The sequence below is a fragment of the Siphateles boraxobius genome, unplaced genomic scaffold (genome assembly GCF_051911475.1).
Source record: "Siphateles boraxobius isolate OS27281-9 unplaced genomic scaffold, OSU_SipBor_1 7, whole genome shotgun sequence".
Taxonomy (NCBI): domain Eukaryota; kingdom Metazoa; phylum Chordata; class Actinopteri; order Cypriniformes; family Leuciscidae; genus Siphateles; species Siphateles boraxobius.
Window position 1 is genome coordinate 16,675,907 of NW_027509197.1, and position 12,487 is coordinate 16,688,393.

General features: G+C 43.2%; 1 protein-coding gene across 1 annotated transcript; it reads left to right on the forward strand.

The window, feature by feature from the left end:
* Positions 1–352: 352 nt before the first annotated feature.
* Positions 353–11,186, forward strand: LOC143723996 (gamma-crystallin M2-like). Its single transcript, XM_077216969.1, has 3 exons — positions 353–359; positions 10,441–10,683; positions 10,870–11,186. The coding sequence occupies exons 2-3, from the start codon at positions 10,489–10,491 to the stop codon at positions 11,140–11,142; spliced, it is 468 nt and encodes a 155-aa protein (XP_077073084.1). The 5' UTR covers positions 353–359; positions 10,441–10,488; the 3' UTR covers positions 11,143–11,186.
* Positions 11,187–12,487: the final 1,301 nt, after the last annotated feature.

Genomic DNA, 12,487 nt, shown 5'->3' on the forward strand with positions numbered 1-12,487 from the left:
GATACAATTAATACAAAATGAAATTCACTTCAAAGAAAGGTTTTGTGCTTTCTGTTTGATGTCTCTGTGAAAGTTTTAAAGCATATTTTAGTGCCGCTTTGAGAGCGCTCACGTACGGAGAACTGTCACGTCCATACCATTGTTTCTTCCTCATAAATGCGAACACTAAACACTCTGAGAAAATTTCCACCTCTCAGGGTTTGCTCAACCAATAAGAAATGGGGAATTTCCAACTGGGAAATCCCTCTGTTGGGAGGATTTATGGCTCTGTCTTAAGTGTGGTTAGACATAGGCCTTGCTGTTTGTGTCCATTTATACTCAGATAGATATAACAAACACACACTGCATTCTATAAGAAGGTGAGTCATTAAATGAGGATTAATTAGATAGGAGACACGATACAGGTGGGGTTACATTGATCATTGGTTCTATCATAAAATACATATCAAAGACAGAATAGTGTCATAAGACACTACACAAGACAGTAAATCATTCACACAGTGTCCTGGGGTGTATTTACAGATCAGTTCATCCATAAATAAATGCAGGAAAGTCTGTTTTAAGGGCTGTGGGTCTTTTCTATGGCCTCTGCGTTTTCCATGTGCCCACATTTTAACAGCAATAAAACCAACTTATCTGATCGTAGTCATGGTAACCAAGACCCTAGCAGGGCTAGGGCTTGGAGACGCTTCCTGTCCCATCTTCTGTGCTTTGGTCCAGTACACAAGATTGCTGGCAGATGGACAAACAGACTCCCAGAACACCTGGAAAACTTAATGTGAGGGACATTTTGTATAGGGATCTCCCAGTCACGTGACCCCTAGCCGCGTGTCAGCCATTTTGACGGAATACATCCGTCAGCTACTCAGTGGCAATGGATCTATTATTAGGGGTGGGCCTGGGCCACCCCTAATAATAGATCTATTGCCGTGGGTAATATATATTATTAGTATATTATTATACTAATAATAGAATTATATAAAAACGTTTTGACATTTGGCTACAGTGTGTTAGGTAAATGCATTTACCAGTAACGTTACTGACTCTGAAGCTAACTGAGCAGTTCCACGGCTCTCTTCTCTACTCTTTACTACTAGTGTTTCTAGCTAATGTTGGTAGTTTTTTTTTCACTGCTACAAAAAAAACGTAGAAAAATGTAGTCAACCCATACACCGTTAGAACCGTGTACATTTTTTTCATTGGTTGTTGTGTTAAATCTTACCCAGATACAATAGTGCTATTTTCTGATTGGCTATTGTGTAGCTCGACGAACAACACCAGAGGAGTTGTGAGCTTGATTCCTGCCGGTTCCACAGTGAGAGTGGTGCGGACAGAGTTTTGGGCGCTGCGGCATATGAAATATATTACAAATAGTTTTTCAGCATGAGAAATACAATGTGTGGCGGGAGAGCGTGACAAAAGACCGAAATGAGTGACTGTCACGCTCAATGCGTGTGTCACGGATCCACCATCATCAACACCAGACATCCTCACTCCACCCACTCGTTCACTTTCCCCGGAATACTAATTATCTACACCTGCCTTCACCACCTGTTGCCACTCAGTATCCAATTTTCTAGCACTATTTATACACAGCAGCTTCGTCAGTTCTCTGTCAGAATCTCTACCTCAAAACCTGCATTGTTTACAAACCAGCTAGTCTGCTTACCTTCATCATCCAGTCTCCATCCAGTCTCCTTGGGTTCTCGTCTCGTCTGATCCTCCTTCCAGTCTGGTCTTCACCCTTCCTCTCTCCGGTTCTCCAAGTGTGCCTGCATTCAGTTATGAGACTCGTTCAGACCCCCATTCTCTTCAGTTCTCATCTAGTCTACATTGTTCATCTGACTTCTACCTTTATCGATCTTGTGCTCTTAATAAACCTTGCTGTTACTAAATCTATCTGTGTCCTGCCATTCCATGACAGAAGACCGGACCAATATGCAAGAGCCAACGGATCATGTCGATGAAGACGCTTCACCTCCGATTCCTGTAAACACCACTTTGCAGGAGATTATTCAAGCTCTTCATCCACTAGTCACACAGTCTTCTTCATCTGCCTCTGGCAGTCCCATGGCCCGACCAGCGACCTACTCAGGTGAGGAGGGGCAGTGCAGCGGATTCTTGCTTCAGTGCGAACTATATCTGGAAATGCAAGCCTCACAGTTTCCCATGGAAAGAGCGAAGGTCGCTTTCATCATTTCACTTCTCACTGGACGTGCACGTCACTCAGTCTCTGTCAAGTTTCATTGGTCATTTTCGAGAAGTTTTCTCTCAAGCTCCCAATGCTCTGTCTATCCACGATCAATTATTCCGTCTGCGACAAGGAAAGTCATCTGTTTCAGAATATGCATTACAGTTCCGCACTCTGGCAGCTAACAGCGGGTGGAATGAGACAGCCCTGATTACCGCCTATCGTCAGGGTCTCAATCGAGACATTTGCAACTGGTGATTTATGATGATAACATCGGTGTGGAGAGTCTCATTCAGCGCTGCATCCGCATTGCTCAACGCCGCACTGCCTGTCTGTCTGATAACCCTGCACTGCTGGTCTACAGGAGAAATCCGTCAGTGGGGAGAAAGCTGTTTTTCTCAGTGTCTGTCACCTGTCAAGAAGGTTTCTTCTTCCTCTTCCACCTCAGTTTCCAAGTTATCCATCGGTTCAACCACGATTGAAAGTCCAGCCACCGACTTCGAACCTGAGATCCCCATCTACTACCGGGCGTTCCAGGATGTGTTCAGCAAGCAACTGGCTACAAAATTTCCACCTAATCGGCCATGGGACTGAGCGATCGACCTCCTGCCTGGGGCGACACCACTTCGCGGTAAGATCTACCCGCTGTCCATCCCGGAACAGAAGGCCATGGAGGAGTACATCGAGGAGGCTCTTCGTCAGGAATACATCCAACCTTCTACGTCCCCTGCCGCTTCCAGTTTTTTCTTTATGAAAAAAAATGACGGAGGCTTGCGCCCCTGCATTGATTATCGAACCCTCAACGCCTCTACTGTCAAATTTCGTTATCCCCTTCCTCTGGTTCCAGCCGCTTTGGAGCAACTCCGTGATGCCCGGATTTTCTCAAAACTAGACCTTCGCAGTGCCTACAATTTGATACGAATTCAAGAGGGGGATGAATGGAAGACGGCGTTCATCACTCCTGCTGGGCACTACGAGTATAGGGTCATGCCCTTCGGTTTATCCAACGCTCCCACGGTATTCCAAGGTTTTATGAATGAGATCTTCAGAGATTACCTCCATCGGTTTGTTGTCGTTTATATAGACGACATACTCATCTACTCATCCAACCTGTCTGAACACATCCGCCATGTGAAGATGGTCCTTCAGCGGCTACACGATCACCAGCTCTTCCTTAAATTAGAAAAATGTGAATTCCATCAGGAAACCATCCAGTTTCTGGGCTATGTGATACATCCACACGGCATCGCCATGGGCCAGAGGAAGGTGGAGGCCGTTGCTAACTTGCCACGACCTACCAAGATCAAGGAAATTCAACGCTTTCTGGGGTTCGCCAATTTCTACAGAAGATTTATTCAAGGTTTCAGCAAGATCAGTTCACCCATCACCTCTCTGTTAAAGAAAGGGGCCAAGTCTCTGTCCTGGACCACTGAAGCCACCAATGCCTTTGAGAAACTCAAAGAGTCCTTCTGCTCCGCTCCTACCCTCAGTCATCCAAACTCCATCCATGTGCCTTCCCCAAGAAACTGTCCCCGGCGGAGCAGAATTATGACATTGGCAACCGGGAACTGCTGGCCATCAAGCTAGCCCTTGAAGAGTGGAGACACTGGCTGGAGGGAGCGAAGTACCCATTTGAAGTCATTACCGATCATCGTAACCTGGAGTATCTTCGAGAAGCAAAACTACTCAACACCCGTCAGGCCCGTTGGGCGCTTTTCTTCACTCGATTCAACTTCACTGTTTCCTACCGTCCAGGAACCAAGAACATCAAGGCTGATTCACTCTCCCGGTTATATCAACCAGAATCCACCTCCTTGAAACCGGAACCCATCCTCCCCCCAGCCGTGTTAGTCAGTCCCATGCAGTGGAGTATGGATGATCAAATCACCGAAGCCACTCAAACCGAACCTGCTCCGCCGGGAGGTCCTGAGGGACGGACCTATGTCCCATCACGTTTGCGTCTGTCCCTCATGGACTCAGTACACACATCTCCGGGCTCTGGACACCCAGGCAGCCAACAAACCCTCTCGCTCTTACAACAACGCTATTGGTGGCCCAATATGACCCAGGATACCTCCCGATATGTGAGGAGCTGCCCAGTCTGTGCCATGGCCAAAGTCCCTCGTCATCTTCCTGAAGGCAAACTGGTTCCACTTCCAATACCCACAAGACCCTGGTCTCACCTCGGGGTGGACTTCATTACCGACCTCCCTTCCTCTGACTCCCAGACCTGTGTTTTGATGGTTGTAGACCGCTTTTCGAAAGCCTGTAAATTGATTCCGCTACCTGGCTTACCCACAGCTTTTGAGACCGCAAAAAACCTCTTCAATCAAGTCTTCAGACATTTCGGGATTCCCGAGGACATAGTTTCAGATCGGGGACCTCAGTTCATTTCTCGCGTCTGGAAATCCTTCTTCCAACTCCTTGGAGTCACTGTGAGTCTTACCTCGGGGTATCATCCTCAGTCCAATGGCCAGACGGAAAGGAAGATTCAGGAAATCGGGAGGTACCTGCGGTCATATTGTCACAGTCAACAAGACTGCTGGAGTCAATATCTACCCTGGGCCGAGTACGCTCAAAACTCTCTCCGTCAATCTACTACCGGTCTAACTCCATTTCAGTGCATCCTCGGTTATCAGCCTCCCCTGTTTCCCTGGTCAGGTGAGCCTTCTGATGTCCCAGCAGTCCATCACTGGTTTCAAGAGAGGGTCTGGGACTCAGCACACGTTCATCTGCAGAGGGCTGTTCGGAGACACAAGAGCCAGGCAGACACTCGGAGGTCTGCGAATCCCACCTATCAACCTGGACAGAAGGTCTGGCTCTCTACCAGGGACATCCGTCTCCGACAGCCCTGTCGTAAGCTGAGTCCCAGATACATAGGTCCGTTCGCAATCCAGAGGCAGATCAACGAAGTTACCTACCGGTTATCTCTCCCAGCACACTACTGTATTTCACCCTCTTTTCATGTATCACTTCTTAAACCGTACATTAACCCTCTGGTTCCTCCTTCTCCAGAAGCTGATGCTGACGAAGTACCTCTTCCTCCTACCATTGATCCATCGGAAGACAACATCTATCAGGTACAAGACATCCTTGACTCTCAACGACGGGGCGGCCACCTAGAATATCTGGTCGCTTGGGAGGGCTTCGGTCCGGAAGAAAGGTGCTGGGTACACCGAGAAGACATTCTAGACCCAGCTCTTCTGCAAGACTTCCATACAGCTCATCCTGATCGTCCAGCACCGAGAGGTCGTGGACGTCCCCGCCGTCGGTCATTTCCGCCCTCAGGAGCGGGCCGTGGAGGGAGGGGGGTACTGTCACGGATCCACCATCATCAACACCAGACATCCTCACTCCAACCACTCGTTTACTTTCCCCGGAATACTAATTATCTAAACCTGCCTTCACCACCTGTTGACACTCAGTATCCAATTTTCTAGCACTATTTATACACAGCAGCTTCGTCAGTTCTCTGTCCGGTCTCGTCGCTTTTACACCGACTTACCGGACTCTCTACCTCAAAACCTGCATTGTTTACAAACCAGCTAGTCTGCGTACCTTCATCATCCGGTCTCCATCCAGTCTCCTTGGGTTCTCGGCTCGTCTGATCCTCTTTCCAGTCTGGTCTTCACCCTTCCTCTCTCCGGTTCTCCAAGTGTGCCTGCATTCAGTTAAGAGACTCGTACAGACTCCCATTCTCTTCAGTTCTCATCTAGTCTACATTGTTCATCTGACTTCTACCTTTATCGATCTTGTGCTCTTAATAAACCTTGCTGTTACTAAATCTATCTGTGTCCTGCCATTCCATGACAGAGTGACACTTGAGAGCCCTGTTATGTTATGCTGAATGGTAGTGTGCACACACACATTGCGGATTTCTATGGCAACAGTGGATTTATAACATTTGATCCCGAACTCCGAGAAATCATTAATTAGCCTTCGAGGGGACAACTTACCTGATCCAAAATGAAGACTGCAAAGCTGTGTTGAGTTGGACTGTGTTGAGTTGGAAGCCAAACAGTAACACCGCCATCAGCGTTTTGCCTGTTCATTGCCGCCAACCACTTGTTTCTCCGTTTTGTTTCTTTTGGGATACGGTATAAAGATATTCCTTTTGTATGATCACGTATCTGATCGCATCCAACTGCACAGCATCACTCGGGCATGATAGAAATATTTCGTGACGAGCTGTATTATCACCGGCGGTACAGCATTTTCTATTCCGTCAAAATGGCTGCTCCAAATGACGTGACGTCACGTGGGACGTCCCTATAGTATCTGACTGTGTGATCAGAAACACAAAATCTGCTCATTATTGTTTGTTTCTCTAGTGACATTTTCTGCAGCCTAGCCTCCAGCACTTCAATGTACTGCAGAGCTTCATCTTTTTTCACCTATAAAAATGTAAAGAATATAGTTAGCAACTAATGATGCTGTTTTTATTTTTGTATTTCATGTCACGGCACAGTCTACACTGTTATCACCAAAATACACAAGCAAAAGTTAACATAAGTGCTTACCGGCAGGTGGGCGTGCCGCTTAGTCATGTTCTTAATCATGACTGGTTCGTTGGGAGCATCTTCATCTTCCACCGGCTGCTTTTGAATGCGTACATCCGCGTCAAGTCGAACAGCAGATCTCTCAAAAGCTGACAGCCTTTGAGGGAGTACATGGAAATTTCTATTCAACCTTCAGCCGCGAACTTCCTGGAATGTAGTCGACAGCAGTATAATGCTGACTTCAGACATACATGCTACCTCTCCGAATTATGAACGTAGCCCCTTCGTCCCGTCTAATAGCGATGACCCATTTCTTTTTTTGGTCTTCGTTCAAAGGAAACCTGTGAAAACTTAAACAAGGTTGTTTTTGCTTAGAATTGCTGCACCGAGGGACGCTACAGCAACACTTATTCTTGGACTCTCCCATTGTTGTTGTCACTGGAAGTAAGTTTACCTGGTGTTGGCGAGCGCCGGAAACAGAACCCGGAAGTGTAAAAAAAGGCTAATTGCCGTCATTATGTTGCGCGTCAAGTTCAAGGGTTACTCTTTTGGCCGTAAGTCAACTTGCTCGGCCGTCTGCTGGAAGCTAGTTATTCTTAGTCGATAAAGCTTTAAATATGGATATTTTTCTTACACGAACATATCGCTTCACTTCAGAAGGCCTTTATTAACCCTCGGAGACGTGTGGAGCTCTTTAATCATGAATAGATGCGTTTGATGGACTTCCAAAGACAGACAGCCATTCACTCAGGACAATTTTTAATATAACTCCGGTCATATTCGTCTGAATGAAGAATGTCATATACACACAGGATGGCTTCAGGGTGAGTAAACCATAGAACTATCCCTTTAAGGTTAAGGACCTGTTGCTATGACAGCAAGTCCAGGATGAGCTTCGAAGAACCTAACATTCCAAGATCATGGCAAATCGTCAACAATCAAATCCAGCTAACTGAGTTAGCGACGTACGAAGAAAGGACCCCTGCAGTCAAATTCTAATTAAGATATTCAGTCAGCTTAATCGATTAGCAGAACTTTTTGAGATTGGGATCAATTAAGATGAGTGACAGTTTAGTGATTATAAAGGGAGCACTTTTCTGCACGCTTTCTAGACGATAATCCATTCAGAATTTGAAGAAAAAGTATGTTTTGCTGCATTAGGTAAGGCAATGTTTATAATATTCTGGCTTGCCTGTTCAAATTATAGTGGTTTGTGAACATAACCACATTCAATAACAAGAGTGTTTATGCTGGGATGTGTAGGTTGTTGATAGGCTACACGGCACTATTTCATTACATTCTATTTAAATGTGTTTTTGAGGAGGAGTCACGTGTAGCCTTGCCCTAGAGTTGGTTCACCCTCCGCTTATGGCTATTAGTATATTTATAAAACTACACAGACTGTTGAATGATTTTAAATCAACAGTCCAACTTACATTATGTGCTCCTTTATCAAGAACAAATGCATACTGGAATGCAAACTAACATCAGACTGCACTACATCAAATACGACTTTGAACACTGTATCACAAAAACAACATTTAAAATACTATCTTAAATGGGCAGTTCACCCGAAAATGCTAATTTTGTAAATTAACCAACTTATTTAGCAATCTTATGACTTTCTTATGATAAAGATTGTTTAAAAATATATATTTTTGTCCATTTAATGAAATTCAGTGAGGGCTACTTTTGTTTAGAGAATGCTTGAGTGAACTATCTCTTTAAATGTAATTTTTACTTAAGAACATTGTGTTTGTTCCATACTCTACCCAATTTGTTACGTAAACTAATGTACAAAAATCAAGATATTTTAGGCTCAACAATGGTATACGTTCACTAACTGAGTCATGGTGTATCTAGACTATGACGGATTTGAGAACAATCAGTGTCATTTCCAGATAATATTCCCTCTTTTTTATTTATCTCTTATTTAAATATGTTTACACGGTTTACAAAAATTGGCACGGTTTTATTTCAGTTAGCCTAATAGCTGATTTGATTTGCATTGAGAGATGGAAAGTACCCCATGCCAATCTCTAGGTATGGTGAAGGGTATGTGATGATGTGGGGCTATTTTAAATCCAAAGGCCAAGGGAACTTTATCAGGATGCATCATGGATCCATGAAATTACTGGCCTTAAAAAAAAAAATCTGCCTGCCTCTATGGGAATTTAACATAGGGGTGTCCTCACTTATGCAACCTGTATTTTAAGGAAGAACATTTAATTATTTACAATACATTATTCATTCACAAAGAAAATTAGTGTCCTTAAAGGTAGGATTTTTCTTCATTTTTTACATTAAGGCATTAAGATCAATTTCCAAAAGATGATTTTTTTTCCTCTTTTTAATCAACTTTAGCATGGGTGTGTTCACTTATGCTAAGCACTGTATATACTCTCTACTGTGTTATACCGTGACCATATACCAAAACATTCAATACATAAAAAAATATATAATTTTAAAAACAGAGTATAGGCAGGGACGAATTGTCATTCCAGCTAATTAATTCAGAGTGGTGGATCCTGGAATATGCAACACAGATTGGCAATATCTAATTTCCCTTATTGCATCCATTTTAAGTTCCATGACTGTAAGGCCGTGTGTCCACCAAAGCGTTTTTTCACGCAGCTGGCGTAAAATACCAATTGTTTTCAATGGGAGCGCCACGTTTTTTAAACGCCATGAGCATAACGAGGCACTGAGCGTGTATTTAGCGCTCAAGCGCTTAGCGCCCAGCGTTTTTTACTGGTCGCCGAGAGTTGAAAAATTTTCAACTTTGGGTAAAACGCTGCGCTCATCACTGTCACTTTTTACACAGCCGTCCAATCACAGTGGAGGAGGGGCGGGACAAATATCACACCGACCAACTGTCAAAACATTATTTCTGTACAAAGACAGAGCTAGCAGCAGAGCTAACCGAACAAAATGGATGAAAAATACATTTTTAGTATGAAACAAATTGTCTACGAAATCAGTTACAAGTGAACTGTGCTGCGGATATTCTGTATCATAGCAACGAATCGTCTCAACTGAAAAAACGCAGCGCTGCCAAAACACTCTCAAGCGCCCAGTACTAGGCGTTTTCAGCAGAGCGCCTAGCGTTTTCAGCCGGCTAAAAACGCTTTGGTAGACACACGGCCTAAGGAAATTTTGAATTAATTTTGGTATTACTAGTAATTGGATTATGAAAATATGACAGAGCTCAAAATTAATCTACCACAAATAAGATGAACCACTTAGCTCTAGATATTTTGGATGATTCCTCCAAATATATTCATTCAAAATAATCTTTTTTGTGCCAAAAAGCATTTTAAAATTAATTGGGGAAAACGCTGAAAACATTCCCCTCATTCTTGTTGAAAAAAAGGAATAAAAAAGGAACCATTGAAACAGGTAGAAAGCATGATCTAGTCACATGTAGAATGGAGAACACAGTTGACTATGTAAAAGGCAAGTGCACTGCAATGCTGGGTCAGGAATTCATATACAATAGGGGACACACAGTCTTTGAACTGGGACAGGTATATAAAGGTAGCCAAGCGCAAAGAACAGTGTATTGGAGCCATATCCACTTGTTAACAGTTAACAGACTGACATCATGGGCAAAGTGTGTTCTTAACATTTTGATTTAAATTATAAATTGTTATATAGCAACTTAAATATGAATTGTAATGTTGCCAAATTCCAAATATTATTTCAGGATACATGATCAACCAATTAACAGAATTTTTGACTAATTTTCAGGTCATCTTTTATGAGGACAGGAACTTCCAGGGTCGCTCTTATGAGTGCATGGGTGACAGTGGTGACTTCTCCTCCTACATGAACCGCTGTCACTCTTGCAGAGTGGAGAGTGGATGCTGGATGATGTATGATCATCCCAACTACATGGGAAATGGGTATTTCTTCAGGAAGGGCGAGTACGCTGATTACATGTCAATGTTTGGAATGAGCAACTGCATCAGATCCTGCCGTATGATCCCAATGGTGAGTTCTATGAGGATTTTAATGTATCCATAACAAATCAACTTGGGGTAATCACTGTAAAATACAAAAAATGTATATATATATATATATATATATATATATATATATATATATATATATATATATATGTGTGTATGTATATATATATATATATATATAACTTACATTACTTCTCTTCCACAACAGCACAGAGGATCTTACAGAATGAGGATCTACGAGAGGGAGAACTTCATGGGTCAGATGTACGAGATGATGGATGACTGTGACAACATCATGGACCGTTACCGCATGTCTCACTGCCAGTCCTGTCATGTGATGGACGGCCACTGGCTCATGTATGAGCAGCCCAACTACAGAGGCAAGATGTCCTACTTCAGGCCTGGAGAGTACAGGAGCTTCAGCAATATGGGTGGCATGAGATTCATGAGCATGAGGCGTATCATGGACTCTTGGTGCTAGTGTTTTATCATTGTAACAAATTAATTTCTCTATAAAAATAAAACAGAACAATTTCATGAAACTTGTTTCAGTGTCATTAATATTTGTATCCCCATAAAAATGCTTCATGAGATAATTCACAATCACGAAATGTTATTAAACACTAGGGCTATTGTTAGGAATTTCACAATTCGATTCGATTTCGATTCTTGAGGCTTCAATTTGATTCGATTTCGATTCGATATTGATTTATTAGCTTCGATATCGATTCAATAATTAGTAAATACACAAGTAATTAAGTACCTGAGTATTTTTTTAAATAATGTGTGCAGTATTACCAATGTTTAAGAACAAATTGACCCCAGCATGTTTCCTGTCATTGTTTATTTAGCAAAACAAACTGTACAATATTGTACATGTGTTGAATACAAACCACAACTGTAACAAACAGGTGCTTTATTAACACACCTCTAAAGTGCATGTAACTGTAATAGAAAGTATATTTCTTTCTTCCTATACATTCAAGTTATAAAAGAAATGTAAACAGAAACACAAAATATGCATACTCATTAAAAAAATGCGCTTAGTGATGCACACGCGCGCACATTCGCACACACACGCAAGGACTCTGGCTCTCTTCCTCTCTGTTGTGCGTGCGCTACGCGGTTTGGAGTTAGGGAGCTCTAAATTTCGAGAGATTTGAACTAATTTGCGTACATCAGGGAGCCGCTATCAATATGCGGGAGACTCCCGGAGACTTATTGTTGTTCTCATTATCATTTAGGGGGGCTTAGGAACATTTTGGGGTAGCTTCAGCCCCCCTAAAATAGGCCTAGCGACGTCCCTGGTTGGTGGTGCAGGCTTGAACGGAGTGCAGCTACTGTCCGTCATCTTGCTGGTAAAGCGTGTCTTGTACAGCGCTGAATGCCCTCATTAGAGTGCTGCCCACAGCGCCGCCACTGGCCGGTGGGCTGAATCAATTCATAGGATTTGATGAATCGATATTGAATTGAGAAACAAATAATTGCAATGCATTGATGTGACACGATACCCAGCCCTATCAGTGGCGTATCCAGGACATTTTTTGGGGGGTGGCCAAGATGGGACACAAAGCTAGTGTGGGGTGGCCATGGCATAGCAAAGTTAATGTGTATATGTACGCAGCCGACCATGGTTCGAATCCCGGTCCTTTGCTGCATGTCACATCCTCTCTCTCTCCCATGACTTCCTGTCTCATAACTGTCAAATAAAGGTGACTATCCTGTTAAAAACAGTCCTAACCACCTATCACAGTCCCCAAGTATCTCTGGTTATTTTAACATGTCTATTTTTAATCAGTAATTATGGTCAGGATAGGGTAAACATT